Source organism: Elephantulus edwardii, unplaced genomic scaffold (genome assembly GCF_000299155.1).
Source record: "Elephantulus edwardii isolate Elephantulus edwardi_28Jun2011 unplaced genomic scaffold, EleEdw1.0 scaffold00026, whole genome shotgun sequence".
Taxonomy (NCBI): domain Eukaryota; kingdom Metazoa; phylum Chordata; class Mammalia; order Macroscelidea; family Macroscelididae; genus Elephantulus; species Elephantulus edwardii.
The window spans coordinates 14,703,992-14,718,258 of NW_006399776.1; the positions used below are offsets into that span (position 1 = coordinate 14,703,992).

A 14,267-nucleotide genomic window follows, 5' to 3' on the forward strand; every position below is an offset into this window, starting at 1 on the left:
GCAGGGAACTGTCAGATGTGCAGGTTGGGTTTAGAAGAGGCCATGGTACTATGGATATTAAAGCCAATGTTAGATGGATCTTGGCTGTAGCAGAAAGTCCCAAAGGAATATCTATCTGTATTACATTGACTATGCAAAGACATTTAACTGTGGATCACAACAAACTGTGGTTAATTCTGAGAAGAATGGGAATTACAGAACACTTAAATGTGCTTATGTGATACCAGTACTTGGATCAGGAGACAGTCTTCAGAACAGAGCAAGGGAACACTGCCTGGTTCAAAAATTAGGAAAGTTATACCCCAGGGTTGTATACTGTCTCTTTAACTTTCCAGTGCATATGTGGAACAGATAATTTGAGAAGCTTGAATATTATCAGGAGGAATGTTGCATCAAATTGGAGATGTCACAACCTTGCTTGCCAAAACTGAGGAGGGCATGAGGCATTTGCTGCAGAAAGTCAAGAACTGCAGCCTTCAACATGGGTTGAAGCTCAGCATCAAGAAAACAAAAATTCTCACCCTTGGACAGCATCATGATACATGGTGAAGAGATTGAGATTATTAACACCTTCAGTTTGTTTGGCTTCACAGTCAACACTCTTTGCAAAGAAACTCTAGCAGCAAAGAAATCAGAAGATGAATTGCATTGGGAAAATCTGCTGCCAAGGACCTCTCCAGAGTACTGAAGAGTAATGATGTCAGTCTAGAGACTAAAGTGTGCCTGCTCCAGCCGTGGTTTTCACAGTTATTTGCTATGCGTCAGAAATTTGGGCACTTACTGCAGATGATAAAAGGAAAATTGATGACTTTAAGTTATTTTGCTAGAGAAGAGTATTTGAATATACCATAGATTGTTAGAAGAATAAACAGGTTCATCCTGGAGAGGCTGAAACCAGGCTGCTTCTAGGAGGCAGGGATTCTGAAGCTCCATCTGGCATACTTTGGGCATGTTCAAGAAGGGACCAGTCCTTGGAGAGGGACATCATGCTTGGGAGGGTGGAGGGATGGCACAAGAAAGGAAGACCCTGGATTAGGTGGATTGACTCGGTGACAGGGGAAAAAGGGGGTAGGTGTGTCAGAGACAAAAAGGTTGGTTCAAGATGAGCTATTGTACGAGTCACAAGCCACTTGACAGCACATAACAACATCCAATTTTTCAGCGGTCATATTTTGTGTATTTTCTTTTTAAAAAAAATTATAAGTAACTGTGATATGCTGTACAATATATTAACATTGTAGGACAGAATTTTAGGCCTTTATTTTAATAGAGGATTTTTTTCTTGTTTTTTTTTGTAAATTTTAATATCTAATAATTGTATCTAATCTCACATTCATAGAATGAACAAAAACCAAATTAAGCATCAATTATTGGTTTGACTTTCTTAACTTGGTATGACCTAAATGTCTTAGGCTTAAATGATCCATTTGACTTATCATAGAGAAGACTATTAAGTAGAAATAGTACAAAACCTTAATTATGAATTTATTTGCTAAAATAGCTCTAGATGCTTTGATATTATCGTCCTCCTTGATCTTTATTATTTTTTTTTCCTTCAGTAAAACCTTTTATTTGCCACATCTTCACTTGCATGTAGTTGAAGCAGTTCTCCAAAGTCAATCTAGTGGCAGTGTATTTTTACTGGTTTGTTTTCTTCTGAGATTGCAATGTAAGAATCTAGGGTTCTGGATTTTGAGTAATGAGGGTTTGGATAATGAGTAGTGTTATATAGTCTGAATCTAATGTGTCCTGAGATTTTAGATAGTGATTTTCGATAGTGAATTTAGTTAGATCAGCTAATAAGGTTTTTTTCCTGAAAATTTTTCCGTTTCAGAGTTTTAATTGTTAGAATTTTGATGACAAAGTATTTCTATTTTAGGCTGTGATGTGCTGTTGAGTCAAGTACAACTCATAGCAACCCTATGAACAAAATCTCTGAACTCTGCCCTATCCTGAGCCAACCTCACTGACTCTGACACTCCACCTGCCGCCATTGCTGCCATTAATGTGTCAGTCCATCCAATCCAGGATCTTCCTCTCCTGCATGGACCCTCTATCCTTCCACGCATGATGTCCCCAGTATTTTTATTGTTTCTAAGACTAGATTTTGAATTGATAGGCAGAAATCGATACTAGTGATAAATGAGCAATATCTGAGTGAAAGATTGGTTTTAAATGGTACTTTATTTGTACTCTTCACACTATAAACCTTGCATCTTTACAATCAACTTTGGGATTCAGATTTGAGGATTTGAAGGCATTTAGGGAGCTCTGGTGGCTTAGTAATAAGGAATTGTGCTGTCAGACCAAAGATAAGAGATTCAAATCCACCAGGTGGTCTTCAGATAAAAGATGGACAGTCTTCCTCAGGCTGAAAACCCACTTAAGGGTCGGCTATGATCATTCCAAATCCATGGTACATAACATCTGGTAGCATAATGTATACTGGCTGGAAATTTTGTAGTTCAAATTCAACAACCTCTCTTGAGAGAAAAGTGGACAGTAGATTTGTTTAGAGCCTTGAAAACCCAATGGATGGTGACTGTGTGTTGGAATTGTTTCATAGCTGATCTTCCAGGAAGTTTTCAGAGGCTGTAAATTGTTCAAAAGAGATTGTCCATCTTTCACCTATGGAGCAGCTGGTGGTTTTGAACTTCCTACCTTTGGTTTGGTAATTCCTTAGCTGGTCAGCCACCAGTGTGGAAAGAAATATCACTTAGATGAAATGACATAGTTGTTGTTGTTGTTGTTTGGTGCCATCAAGTCATAGACGACTCATAGCAACCCTGTGAATGAAAGGCCTGAACAATGTTCATAGAGTTTCCGGAATCAAGCCATTTCAGAAGTGGATGCCACTCCTGCTTCCAGGCTTCTTTTAATCAGGAAGCTCCAGCAAATACTGTCCACCATTGGTAACCATTGTCACATTTGGTACATCAGTGTCACAGTGTTCAGCATCACAGCAACCACGAGTTACCTATGCTCAGCAATGCACAGAACAGTAGTTGTATAGAAAATGTTAAAATTTCAACCTAAAATTTGAATGATACACTTCGTCTTTCTACTCTGTGATCTTCTTAATGTGCCATAACTAGTCACCTAATTTCTGAGAATTCTTCCTCAGCTGTAGAAGCTCACTATGACTATTCTTTTAGGAGTTGAACTGCTTGGAAACAGCAGCTGATCCAGTATTTGTCTTTTCACAAGTATTTGTCACAGTATGTCTTTTCACCACCCTCTCAAAACTATGAGACCCAAAATATGTACTTAAGAAGATTACAACTCAGTTTTTCCATAGGATAGAGTAGAACTTTGCTACAAAATTCCCAAGGCTGAAAATCTTTACAAAAGTAGACTGCTGTCTTTCTCTCAAGGAGCAGTGAGTAGGTTCACCCACCACCCTCTCAGCAGTTGGATACTTTATTCACAACACTAGGGCACAGGTTCAGTGTCAAGGAGATTTTTTATTTTCTAGTTACTCATTTGGCCAAGTATGTGCGAACAACATTTTCAGAAATCAAGGGGGGAGAAAATCCATTTTTTAAAGTTGTTAGTGGCCCAGTGTAATACTTGTTTTCATCAGTGTTTTTAGTTTTGGTTTTTATCTAACTGCTTAATGGTCATTTCACCCTCATCTTTGTAAATGTTAAATTTTTGAGTTGTTTGGTGATTCTCCCCCCCCCCCCGAATCTTCCTGATTCCTTCTAATTTACTATCCTATTTGACTTTTTTCTCTAGGCCCTTAACCAGTTGTTTGAGAAAATCATGGCTTTAGACATTGATGAGCGTCACCTACTGCGTCTTGGTCACGGAGAGGAAGAACTGGAGACTGAGAAAGATTTCAGCAGGTAAGCAAATAGAAGTACATTTTGAAAGGATTTTTAAGCACTGATTCTTTATTAAAGATAGACCAAGAATAGAGATAAAAAATAATCTAGTGTAATTCTTGTAGGTCCTAACATAACCTATTTAGATTATGTTGTTAGTTATTAAGTGCCGTCGAGTAGAGAACGACTCATTACGACCCTGTGAACAAAAGATCTGAACCCAGTTCTATCTTGTGCCATCCTCACACTTCCTTGTTAACCTAAATTGCTGGTTATGCTCTCCCTCAACTTCAAGTATATTTATGCCATTGTCTTCTCATATATTGAGCTGTTTCAATGAAGAGAATTATTTTTTGTCCCCCTTTTAAATTCAAATTACCATTTACTTTCTACTTATGGAAGTACTTTTTAATGTTACCAGTTAATGTCCCTCTAAACTGTAAGCTTTAGGTAATTACTTTTTCACACTTCTTACAAGTACTTAATTTGGCTAATATTTTAGCCATCTGCTAAGATGTTGGTTTTAATGAAATATTAGTGCCAAATAAGGGAAGTCTTATGTTTTGAAGCTGTATTATTTCTTACATTATTTCCATTATTTATTTACTCATTACCAGTTCAGCTGGACATTATAATGTTTTATAACTTAGAATTCTTCTTTTGGCATTTTAAGTTTTTTTGTTCCTTCGTAGTTGATTTATAATACTTTAATTCATTTCAATTTAAATCTATTTTTAAAGGTCAATCTTATACCACTATAATAATTAACATCTGTACGTATTTAATATAGTAAAGCTATTGAAGATGACCTTTTACTAACATAATCAGACAGCAAAAGAGCTAAAACGGATTAAATTAATTGTAGCATTTATTTTGTATTTTTATACTATAGAACTTTATGAATACTTGTTAATTTATTTTAAAAGGAGATATTATTGTAAAAAGCAAATAGCAACACATGATTATAAGTGTGTTTTGTGCTTCAGAGTTTTGGGAAATAATTTTGGCCAAGCCCCAAATCTGGTTAGTATGTAAATCCTTGTTCTTGTGGGTACTGTTGAATCGGAACCAACCCATAGCTGACTCTCCATCAGGTTTTCAGAGACAGTTAATCACATGGGAGGAGATTGCTCATTGCCTTTTCTTTCTGGCTTAGTCACAATTTAAAAAAAAAATAGTGTTTATTGTTTCAGGCTAAAAAGACTACAGTTTTCCCTAAAGAAATTTTAAACGTAATAAAATAATACAGAGTAACAGTTTTATTAATCTTAATTCCTCTAGCTCAAAACAGGTTTTTATTAATTTTTTTCCCCAATAACTTACTATATTTATGCATTTATTTATGGTTTTGTATATTTCTCTCTAATAATGTTGATATGTTAATACAGCCTCTGTCTACGCATACCTCATTTTTTTGCATTATCAAAGTGTTCAATGTAGTAAATGTTTAAATTATAAATAAGCAAACAGAAAAGTGTTACTTAACGCTTGTGTCCTTGAAAGTTAAAAAATTCTTGAAGACACAATGTCATCTTTTTGCTTCTTTTTTTAAAAAAAATGGCTGGAAATAACTTCCACAATTTTATAATAATCATTTACTTTCTTTACATAAAAGTCAATTCTCAAAACCTTAACATTCAGAACATAAAAATAAATTACAGCTTATCTAATTGTTGTTGTTGTTATGTTCCATTGACTCGCTTGCAACTCATAGTGACCCTGTGTACAACAGTCCTAAACCCTGCTCTGTCCTGTGCCAATCTCACTGTCTCTGACACACCTACCCCCAGTACCCCAGTCACTGAATCAGTCCACCTCATAGAGGGTCTTCCTCTCCTGCACTGTCCCTCCACCCTCCTAAGCATGATGTCCTTCTCCAAGGACTGGTCTCTCCTTGCAGCATGTCCAAAGTATGTTAGACAAAGCTTCAGAATCTTTGCCTCCAGGGAGCATTACACCTAACAATTCCAAAAGGCAATTATATAATAATTATTCATCATCTAAAATTTAGCTGACTCAAATGAGAAACATTCATCCAATGGAAATACCAATTCAAAGTACAAGTGTATAGACTGATTTCATATTTTTCTCTTTTTTTCAATTCTTTTTAAAAAAGTGGGGTCAGGACAGACATATTCTAACTAGAACACAGACCTTTTCAAGCAACTTGGAAAAGAAATATCATTAAGGGCAATTCCTGAGATGAGATGGTCTTTAGTGCATCCATAGAAACCAGACTAGAATCCCTCTCTAGTTCATTTGGCTGAAGACACAGCACTTGTGCTATTCACACAGATGTGCTGTGTTGCATTTCTCTTACTAGATCAGCTATGAAGGCTGCATTGACAATCAAACCATTCCCTTCCATTTGGGACAGATCATTTCACTGTCTCAGGACATTCATCTGTCCTCCCAAGAAAAGCTACTTCAAATATACTCACTGGTGTCTTTGGTTTGAGGACAATACGGTATCTAAATACTGTCAGTAATAGTTCTCCCATAGCTAAGTCAAGACTGGAAAAAATCTTATAGGTATAAATAGTATAACCTGCAGTTTTTAAATTCCTTACAAGTCATTCATAAGGTCCAAATCATTTTGTTGGTTTTTTTTCTGTTATAAGTCTAGCTCTTTAATATTCTGGTCATGTTGACGTCAGCAGTCTCTCTGTGGGGTCAGTCATGAATTTCCTGTAGTGCAAGTGATAGGGAACTGCCACTGGATGTGATCCCTCCAGTCCTGGACCAGAGTGGTCTCAGGCATGAACAAGGTATACTCCAACCCCTGAGAATCTTCTCCAAAGGATGGTGTCCAGCTAAAAGGTATACAAGTCACTGTTAAAAAATGCTCACCTTGGGCCCCAGCTCTTAGACATTGACTGTCCAGATTACCACCAAAGCCATAGGGCTTCCATCCAAAAGCTGGAAAACAGTTTGATAAATGTTCCTGATCTGCCAGATATACACTTCCAATGGGAAGGTGCTGAAGTGAGACCATATGGTGATGGTGACCACCGTCTTCTTCCCTCCCACAATGCTGTTCAGCTTGTTTGCCACATAGCGGAGCCTGATGCTGAACACAGGCTTGAAGTGAATGAGTGGCTCATGGCAGTGATACTGCAGAAGGATGTTGTGCTTCTGGTCCACTGTAAGAAAGGGCCCAAAATTCTTGGGACTACCAAAGTTAAACTCCACTAAATCTAGAACAAATGTAGTAAGGTATTCAAACCATTGCCTGATTGTTGAGTCATCAAATAAAGATACCCTTTTTCTTTGTAAGCATTCTCTGGTTTTGTTAGAGTTGTTAATTTGGCTATAGGTAGTTTTTTGTTTTCATAACTGTTACTGGCAGTTCATTTTAATGTTTCTTCATCTCACAATTTTGCTGTTTTACTTAATTGAAATTCATAGGTATGGACGAGTTAATTATGTGTTGGCTCGAAGAATAGAACTTTTAGAAGAGGTAAAACGATTGCAGAAGAGTCTAGGAGTTCCGGGAGATGCCTCTTATACGTGTGAGACCGCAGGCTATTTCTTTTTATATCAGGTGAGAGATTAAGGGTTTTAAAATAATAACAATTTATTGTATATGATCCCCAGTTGGGAACTGGGATGGATTCTTGAGATCCTTCTTGAAAGAGTCTTTTTGTTGGGTAGATTAAAATACATACTGTTGCAAAAGCTATAATTATGAATGTTAAATGTTTGTATTTTCTGTTATTTTCAATTTTCTTTACTAAATAGCTTTGTATGGTGATGCATTCACTGAAAGGCCAGTGTTGCTAATTTTCAGTTGTTGGTTTTTTTCTTTCTTGCTATTGGAAAAGTTTCCAGGCTTTTTACTTACATATTTATTGCTATGGAAATAGAAGGTCTTGATGCACAGTGTTTAAAGCATTCAGCTACTGGGTGAAAGATAAGAGAGGTACCCTGTAGCCATTTCATAGGAGAAAGATGTGAGTCTGCTTCTATAAAGATCACAGACTTAAAAACCCTCCAGGACACTTCTCATTTATATCCTGTAGGTTAACTGTGGGTTAGTCAGCTTCCCAGTTATTGGATTGGTTTGGGTTTGAGTCATAGAAATACAATTAAATATTCTTTTCTAGTTACCTATTGAGTAACTAGATCAGGTTGCTTAGTGGTAAGGAGTTGTACTGCCAACCCAAAGACAAGCAGTTCAAATACAGCAGCTGCTCTAATGGAGAAAGATGAGCTAGCTCCTCTCATGCCATTTACTGCCTCTGAAAATCCACTATAGAGTTAGTTCTGACTTGATGGCACATAGCAGCAACAGTTACCCAGTGATAACAAAGTATAGTTCTGTAACTTGCTTTTATTATGGATAACCCACAAATGAAGAAAAAAATACATTATCCTTTCAGACTTTTGAACTAATTTTTCTTAGAACTATTTCCTTTCCTTAGAACTAATTCCTTAGAATTTATTTCCTTTCCTTAGAACTAATTGAAAATTAAAAATAAATTTAAAATTCCTTTGACTTCCATTTAGAAGTGTCCTTTCACTTTTGGTGGGATTAATTTTGGAAGTATGAGATCCTATTATCTAATTAAAATAAACTTTTAACGGTTGGTCTACTAATAATTTGAAATGGATAAAGGTATAATTAAATGGCATTGATTTTTATATAACTTTGTTCTCTTGGTATTAAAAATATTTGGATACTTTAGTAATAAATCGTAACAGTGACAGAGTGAAAGATGTATAAAAGTAGACTTAAACTTATTTTCGGTGAAGACACAAAACAATTGATTACCCTTAAAAGTTTGCCATAAAATAAAAATCACTAGGCTCTCAGTGAAAACTTCTTTGTGTGTGTACATGTGTACATAATAGTGCTTACCTTTATTGACCATATTTCTTGTGGACCTCTCCATGTGAAGACTACTCTTAAAAGTAAAATAAATAATCTATAAATTGTGGAGCTCTAAAATAAATTTCGTCAGCTGTGCTGCTTACTGGAAGGTTGACTGGTCCAGTCCACCAGGCATTCTGTAGGAGATAAGACAGACCGTTATCTCCTATGAAGATTTACTGTCTTAGAAACATGATAGAAGATTATCGTGAGTTGGAGTCAAATTGATAGCAGTGGTTTTGATTTTTTTGGTATGATTAATTTCAAGAAAATGAAACTCAGTTTCACAGTGTAGATCAACAGATACCATTCTCTGTGTAAGTAAGAATTGTATTGGGAAAGGTGTTTAAAAGGAAAGTTCCTAAGCCCTGTCCCAGAGATGTTCTTTTTTGGGGTCTAGAAAGGGATACAAGAATTTATATTTTTGTTAAGTCCTCACTCACATGCCTTCCTGATGGCATGTTTTGAGAAACACTACAGTTAGAATAGTTGATGACCTGGGACTGACTTGTAGTTGCATAGCTGACATGTGTCAAAATAGAATTGTTCTCCAAAGGATTTTCAGCGGCCAATTTTTTTAAAGATAGATTATCAGGGAGTTCTTCTGAGGTCCCTTTGGGTGGACTCTGACTTCAACCTTTCCATTTGTAGCTAAGCATGCTAACAGTTTGCACTATTGAAAGTATGTTGTGTGCATATTGTGGATTCAGTCTGTTCTAACTCAGAGAAGCCCTGAAGGACAGAGTAGAAGTGCCCAGTAGAGTTTCCAAGGCTGTAATCTTTTTAGAGCATATTGTCATCAAATGTGAGAAACTTGACTATATAATTTGTGGCAGTAGGGGAGTACTTTCTTCTTTAACAAAAAAGGTAATTTGAAAAGAAGCAGATTGCCAGTTATATTTAAACCACAGAGTGCCTGTTCCATTCAAATTATGGACCCGTCAGCAGCTGAGCACTTAACCACTGCACCACCAGGGTTCTGTAGCTAACATTATATAAGGATATGTGATTAAATTATATCATAAAATATAGGAAGTGAGCTTTTGAATATGTGTTCAATTTAATCAGAAGTCCTTTCTAAATGTACTCAAGAGATCTGCAAAAATTATAAAGACCTGGGAGATGAGTAAGAAAGAACAAATTTATTTAAAAGCTGATAAAACTGGAGTTACCATTTGTTGTTGTTCACCATTGAGTCAGAACTTACCCATAGCTGACCTTCCAGTGGGTTTTCAGAGGCAGTTAATAACATAGGAGGAGACTGCCGATCCTTCTCCCACAGAGTAACTGGTGGATTTGAATAGTGTTCCTTTGGGTATGCAGCACAGTTTCTTTCCACTTGGCACCAGAGATCCATTGGGTACTGAAACTGAGAGAACTTTTTTAAAAAACAAGATGAATACAAAATTGTCTTGAGTATATATGGAGAGTCTGTAATAACTGAGATAATAGGATCCAGTGGGGTAACCCAGGTTTCTTTCGAGTTTCTGTGTTTTTCTTTGAGAAGTTATCTGTGATCATGTGTTTTTATGACAGAAGGTTAATACATCAGTGGCTTGAATAAAAATCATTATATTGGGTTAAAGACTTACAGTTTTTATCCTTTCTGTGTAAAAAACCAATTTTGACTAGATTTCTTGTTTATTAGTTTTAATATAATAATTAGAATTTAACTGGCAGTCCTCTTTCCTGTAGGTAATGTCTCGCTGGGAAGAATATATCAGCAGAGTGAAAAATAAAGGCAGTACATTGCCAGATGTTGCGGAAATCTCCACTTTATTCCCTTTTCATGAATACTTTGCAAATGCCCCTCAGCCCATTTTTAAAGGAAGATCTTATGAAGAAGACATGGACATTGCTGAAGGATGTTTCAGGCATATTAAGAAAATTTTCACTCAGCTTGAGGTAAGGGATCTCAAGGTTATTTTTTAAATATTAAAGGTTCCAAGTTTTTTTGTTTAGTTTTTTAAATGAAGCAAATGTGAAATGTTCAGCTCTAACAGAATGAATTTTTACTTACATATGAAATTCATGAAAACATTTACATCTTTAGATTAAGAGACTCAAGTAAAAAGAAGTAATGAATTAGATCTTCATTAGTTTGGCTTTTCTGATACCAGAATACATTTTAGTCTTTAAGAACAGAATATTTCTATCAGAAGAGTCAAGAATGTTTTTTGAATAGCAATTAGAGTCAGCTTCATGACCATTCTGAATTCTTTACACTCCTTGACACAGTAGCCACGGTGACTGATCCTGCTTATTCAGAAAACAAAGGTCCGCACCATTGGACCAACAGAAAACATCATAGTAGATGGAGAAAGGATTAAAGCTGTGAGTGTTTTCATCTTGCTTGCACCAACAATCAACACCCATGGTACTTGCAGTCAGGAAATGAGGAGACATCCTGCATTGGTCCAGTCCATTGTCAGGGACCTCTCCAAAATACTTAGGAGCAGTGATAGTACTTTGAAAACTAAGGTGCTCCTGATGCAGGCTATCATCTTGTTAATCACTTGTTACACATCAGAGACCTGAACCGTGCATAAAGATGACAGAAGAAGTTATGCCTTTGAGTTACAGTGTTGGGGAATAATATTGATTATCCCATGGACTGCCAAAAGAACAAAGGGATATGTCTTGGAAAAAGTGCATCCAGGTTGCTGTTGGAGGCCAAGATAATGAAGCCTCGTCTCTTATACTTTGTTCATGTAGCTAGGAAAGGCTATTCCTTGCAAAGGGACAACAGACTTGGAATGATTGAGGGTCAATGAAGGAAAGAAAGACCACCAGCTAGGTGGATTGACACAGTAACTGCAGAGGATGGGACAGGATAGGGCAGGGTTCAGGTCTGTTGTTCCTAGGATTGCTATGGATCTACTCGACTTGATGGCACTTAACAACAGCATCAGCTAATAGTGTCTGTAGTGTGTTGCACTATTAGCCAAATGGCCATGTCATTTTGGCAGTTTGACTGTCCCAGCTTCTCTGTAGGAAGAAAGTGTTAAAATTTACAGCCTCAGAAACATGAAGACAGACCTAATCTAAGCCATAGTATTGTTTTTAATTTTTTTATATTAACTCTGATTTATTTACAAACTTTGAATATATTGATTATTTTCCACAGAAAATCATTTCACCCCTACCCACCCATCAAATTGTGCAGCCCTATGATTAACACCCTACCCCCCATTCCCACCCCTCTGTTTCTACCCTCCCCCCTCCTTAAATCCTCGTACTCATTCTACAATAATGGGTTTATACAGTATTTGTCCTTGAGAGACTGAGTTAGTTCACTTAACATAATGCTCTCCAGTCTCTTCCAAGTTAGGTAGTAATTTACAAAATGATTACTCTTGCGTGCTGCATAGTATTCCATTGTATGAATGTACCACAACTTCTCAACCCATTCATTTGTGGTTGTATATCTGGGCTGTTTTCATTTGCTTGTGATGGTGAATAATGCTGCTGTGAACATTGGTATACAAGTTTCTGTTTGAGCCTCAGTTCTCATTTTTTTTGGGGGGGGGTATATTCCAAGCAATGGAATAGCTGGGTCATATGGAATGTCTGTGTTCAGCTTTTTGAGGAAGCGCCAAACTGCCTTCCAGAGAGGTTGTGCCTTTGTATAATCCCGCCAACAGTGTAAAAGAGTTCCTGTCTCACCACATCCTCTCCAACATTTATTACTTGCTGTCCTCTTAAACTTTGCCACTGCTACTGGAGTGAAATGGTATCTCAGAGTGGTTTTGATTTACATCTCTTATTGCCCGTGATTTGTAAACAATAGTATTTTCATAAGCGTGTCAAAGTTGAACAGTGACTAAAGACCAAAGATGAATTGATACCTTTGAATTATGGTGTTGGTTAAGAGTATTGAATGTGCCATGAATGGCCAAAAGAATAAATTAGTCTTGGACTCAGTGCACCCAGAGTGCTCATTAGAAGCAAGGATGGTGATTTTTTTTTCTCACCAAGTTTGGGTGTTATTAGAGAGGGTAATCCTTGGAGAAGGACATCTTGCTTGGAAAATTAGAGGGCCGGTGAGCAGGAAGTAAGACCCTTAAGGATGAATGGACAGTGACTACAACAGTGGTGGAAGCAGAGCAGGGAACATGAGGCTCAAGCAGGATTTTGCTCTGTTGTACGTGGCATCACTGGGTTGGAGTTTACTCGATGGTACCTAAAATCAACTATATAAAAGAGACAGATGATTGTGTTTGACATTTGGGAGCATTGTTATGCTCATATGCTCAGTAACAAACATCTGTGGAAAACTGTAAAAGTCCTGTGTGAATCACATTCATGCTAAATGCTCAGGCTCCTCAGTAAGAAGGCTTAAGATGCCTCCAAGTAAAACAGAACAGAGAGACATGTAGTGTCTTTTTCATTTATAACTCTTACATGATTTTATTCCTTCTTCTAGAATCTAGCATGTAGTACTTAGTACTGTTTTATTGATTCTGAATCATAATGACTCCAATGGATTTATGAGCTTGGAAATCTGCAGGAGGAGACAGCACATAGTGGTGCTTAGTAAATACCTAATGCACGTATGATTGGGTAGATAGATGTCTGAGTGGGTGGTAGGTACAGAATGATAAGTTTATGTTGTTGTTAAGTGCTTAACAACACTTAAATGTTGTGGTCAAGTCAGAGCTAACTCATATGTGGCTCTCCAGCAGGTTATCAGAGGCATTAAATTGCACGGAAGGAGTGTACCCATCTTTTTTTCATGGAGATTTTGTTGGATTTGAACCATATGTTTTGGGTTGCCAGTGGAACTCCTTACCCATTAGGCCTTCAGAACTCCCTGATAGGTACATAATATGTTACTATAAAAATTTAGAACCTGAAAAACAGTATTATATTATTTTTATGACTGTTGTTGATTGCCGAGTCAAGTAGAACTCATAGCATCTCGGTGAACAAAAGGCCTAATTCCTTTCCATAGTTATTGTCATTTTTCCAAGTTCATAGAGTTTCTAGAGGTATGTGATTTAGGAAGTGGATGCTACTCCTTCCAAACTTGTTCTACAACTGGGAGCTCCACTGAACACTGTCCATATTGGGAGACCATAATGGTATTTGATACCCCAATGGCACAAGGTTCAGCATCACAGCAAACCCAGGTTACCTCAGTACAGCAGATTGGCAAAGAGAAGAATATGCCTCCAAATATAACAATGCTAGTATCGTTTCTTGGATAATTTGCTCTGTGTACAGATTGAATAGGTATGGAGAAAGGATACAACCCTGATGGACACTTCTTACTTTTAAACCATGTCATTTTCCCTTGCTCTGTTCTCACAGCGGCCTCTTGGCCTAGGTATAGGTTTCACGTGATCACAAGTGAGTGTTCCAAGATTCCCATTCTTCTCAATATTAGCCTTAATTTACTATCATTCACACAAATGCCTTTGCACAGTGAATGAATCACAGAAAGACATTCTTCTGATGTTTTCTGCTTTCAGCTAGGATCCATCTGAAATCAGGAATGATATCCCTGGTGCCATGGCTTCTTCTGAATCCCTCATGAAGTTCTGACAGTTCTCTGTCTGTATATT

General features: G+C 37.0%; 1 protein-coding gene across 1 annotated transcript in view; it reads left to right on the forward strand.

Moving 5' to 3' along the window:
* Positions 1–14,267, forward strand: part of AQR (aquarius intron-binding spliceosomal factor) — a 124,342-nt gene that overhangs the window by 84,159 nt on the left and 25,916 nt on the right. The window contains exons 24-26 of the mRNA XM_006883231.1: positions 3,739–3,848; positions 7,236–7,371; positions 10,396–10,605. Coding sequence (XP_006883293.1) covers positions 3,739–3,848; positions 7,236–7,371; positions 10,396–10,605 — 456 coding nt within the window. The remainder of the gene's footprint in view (positions 1–3,738; positions 3,849–7,235; positions 7,372–10,395; positions 10,606–14,267) is intronic.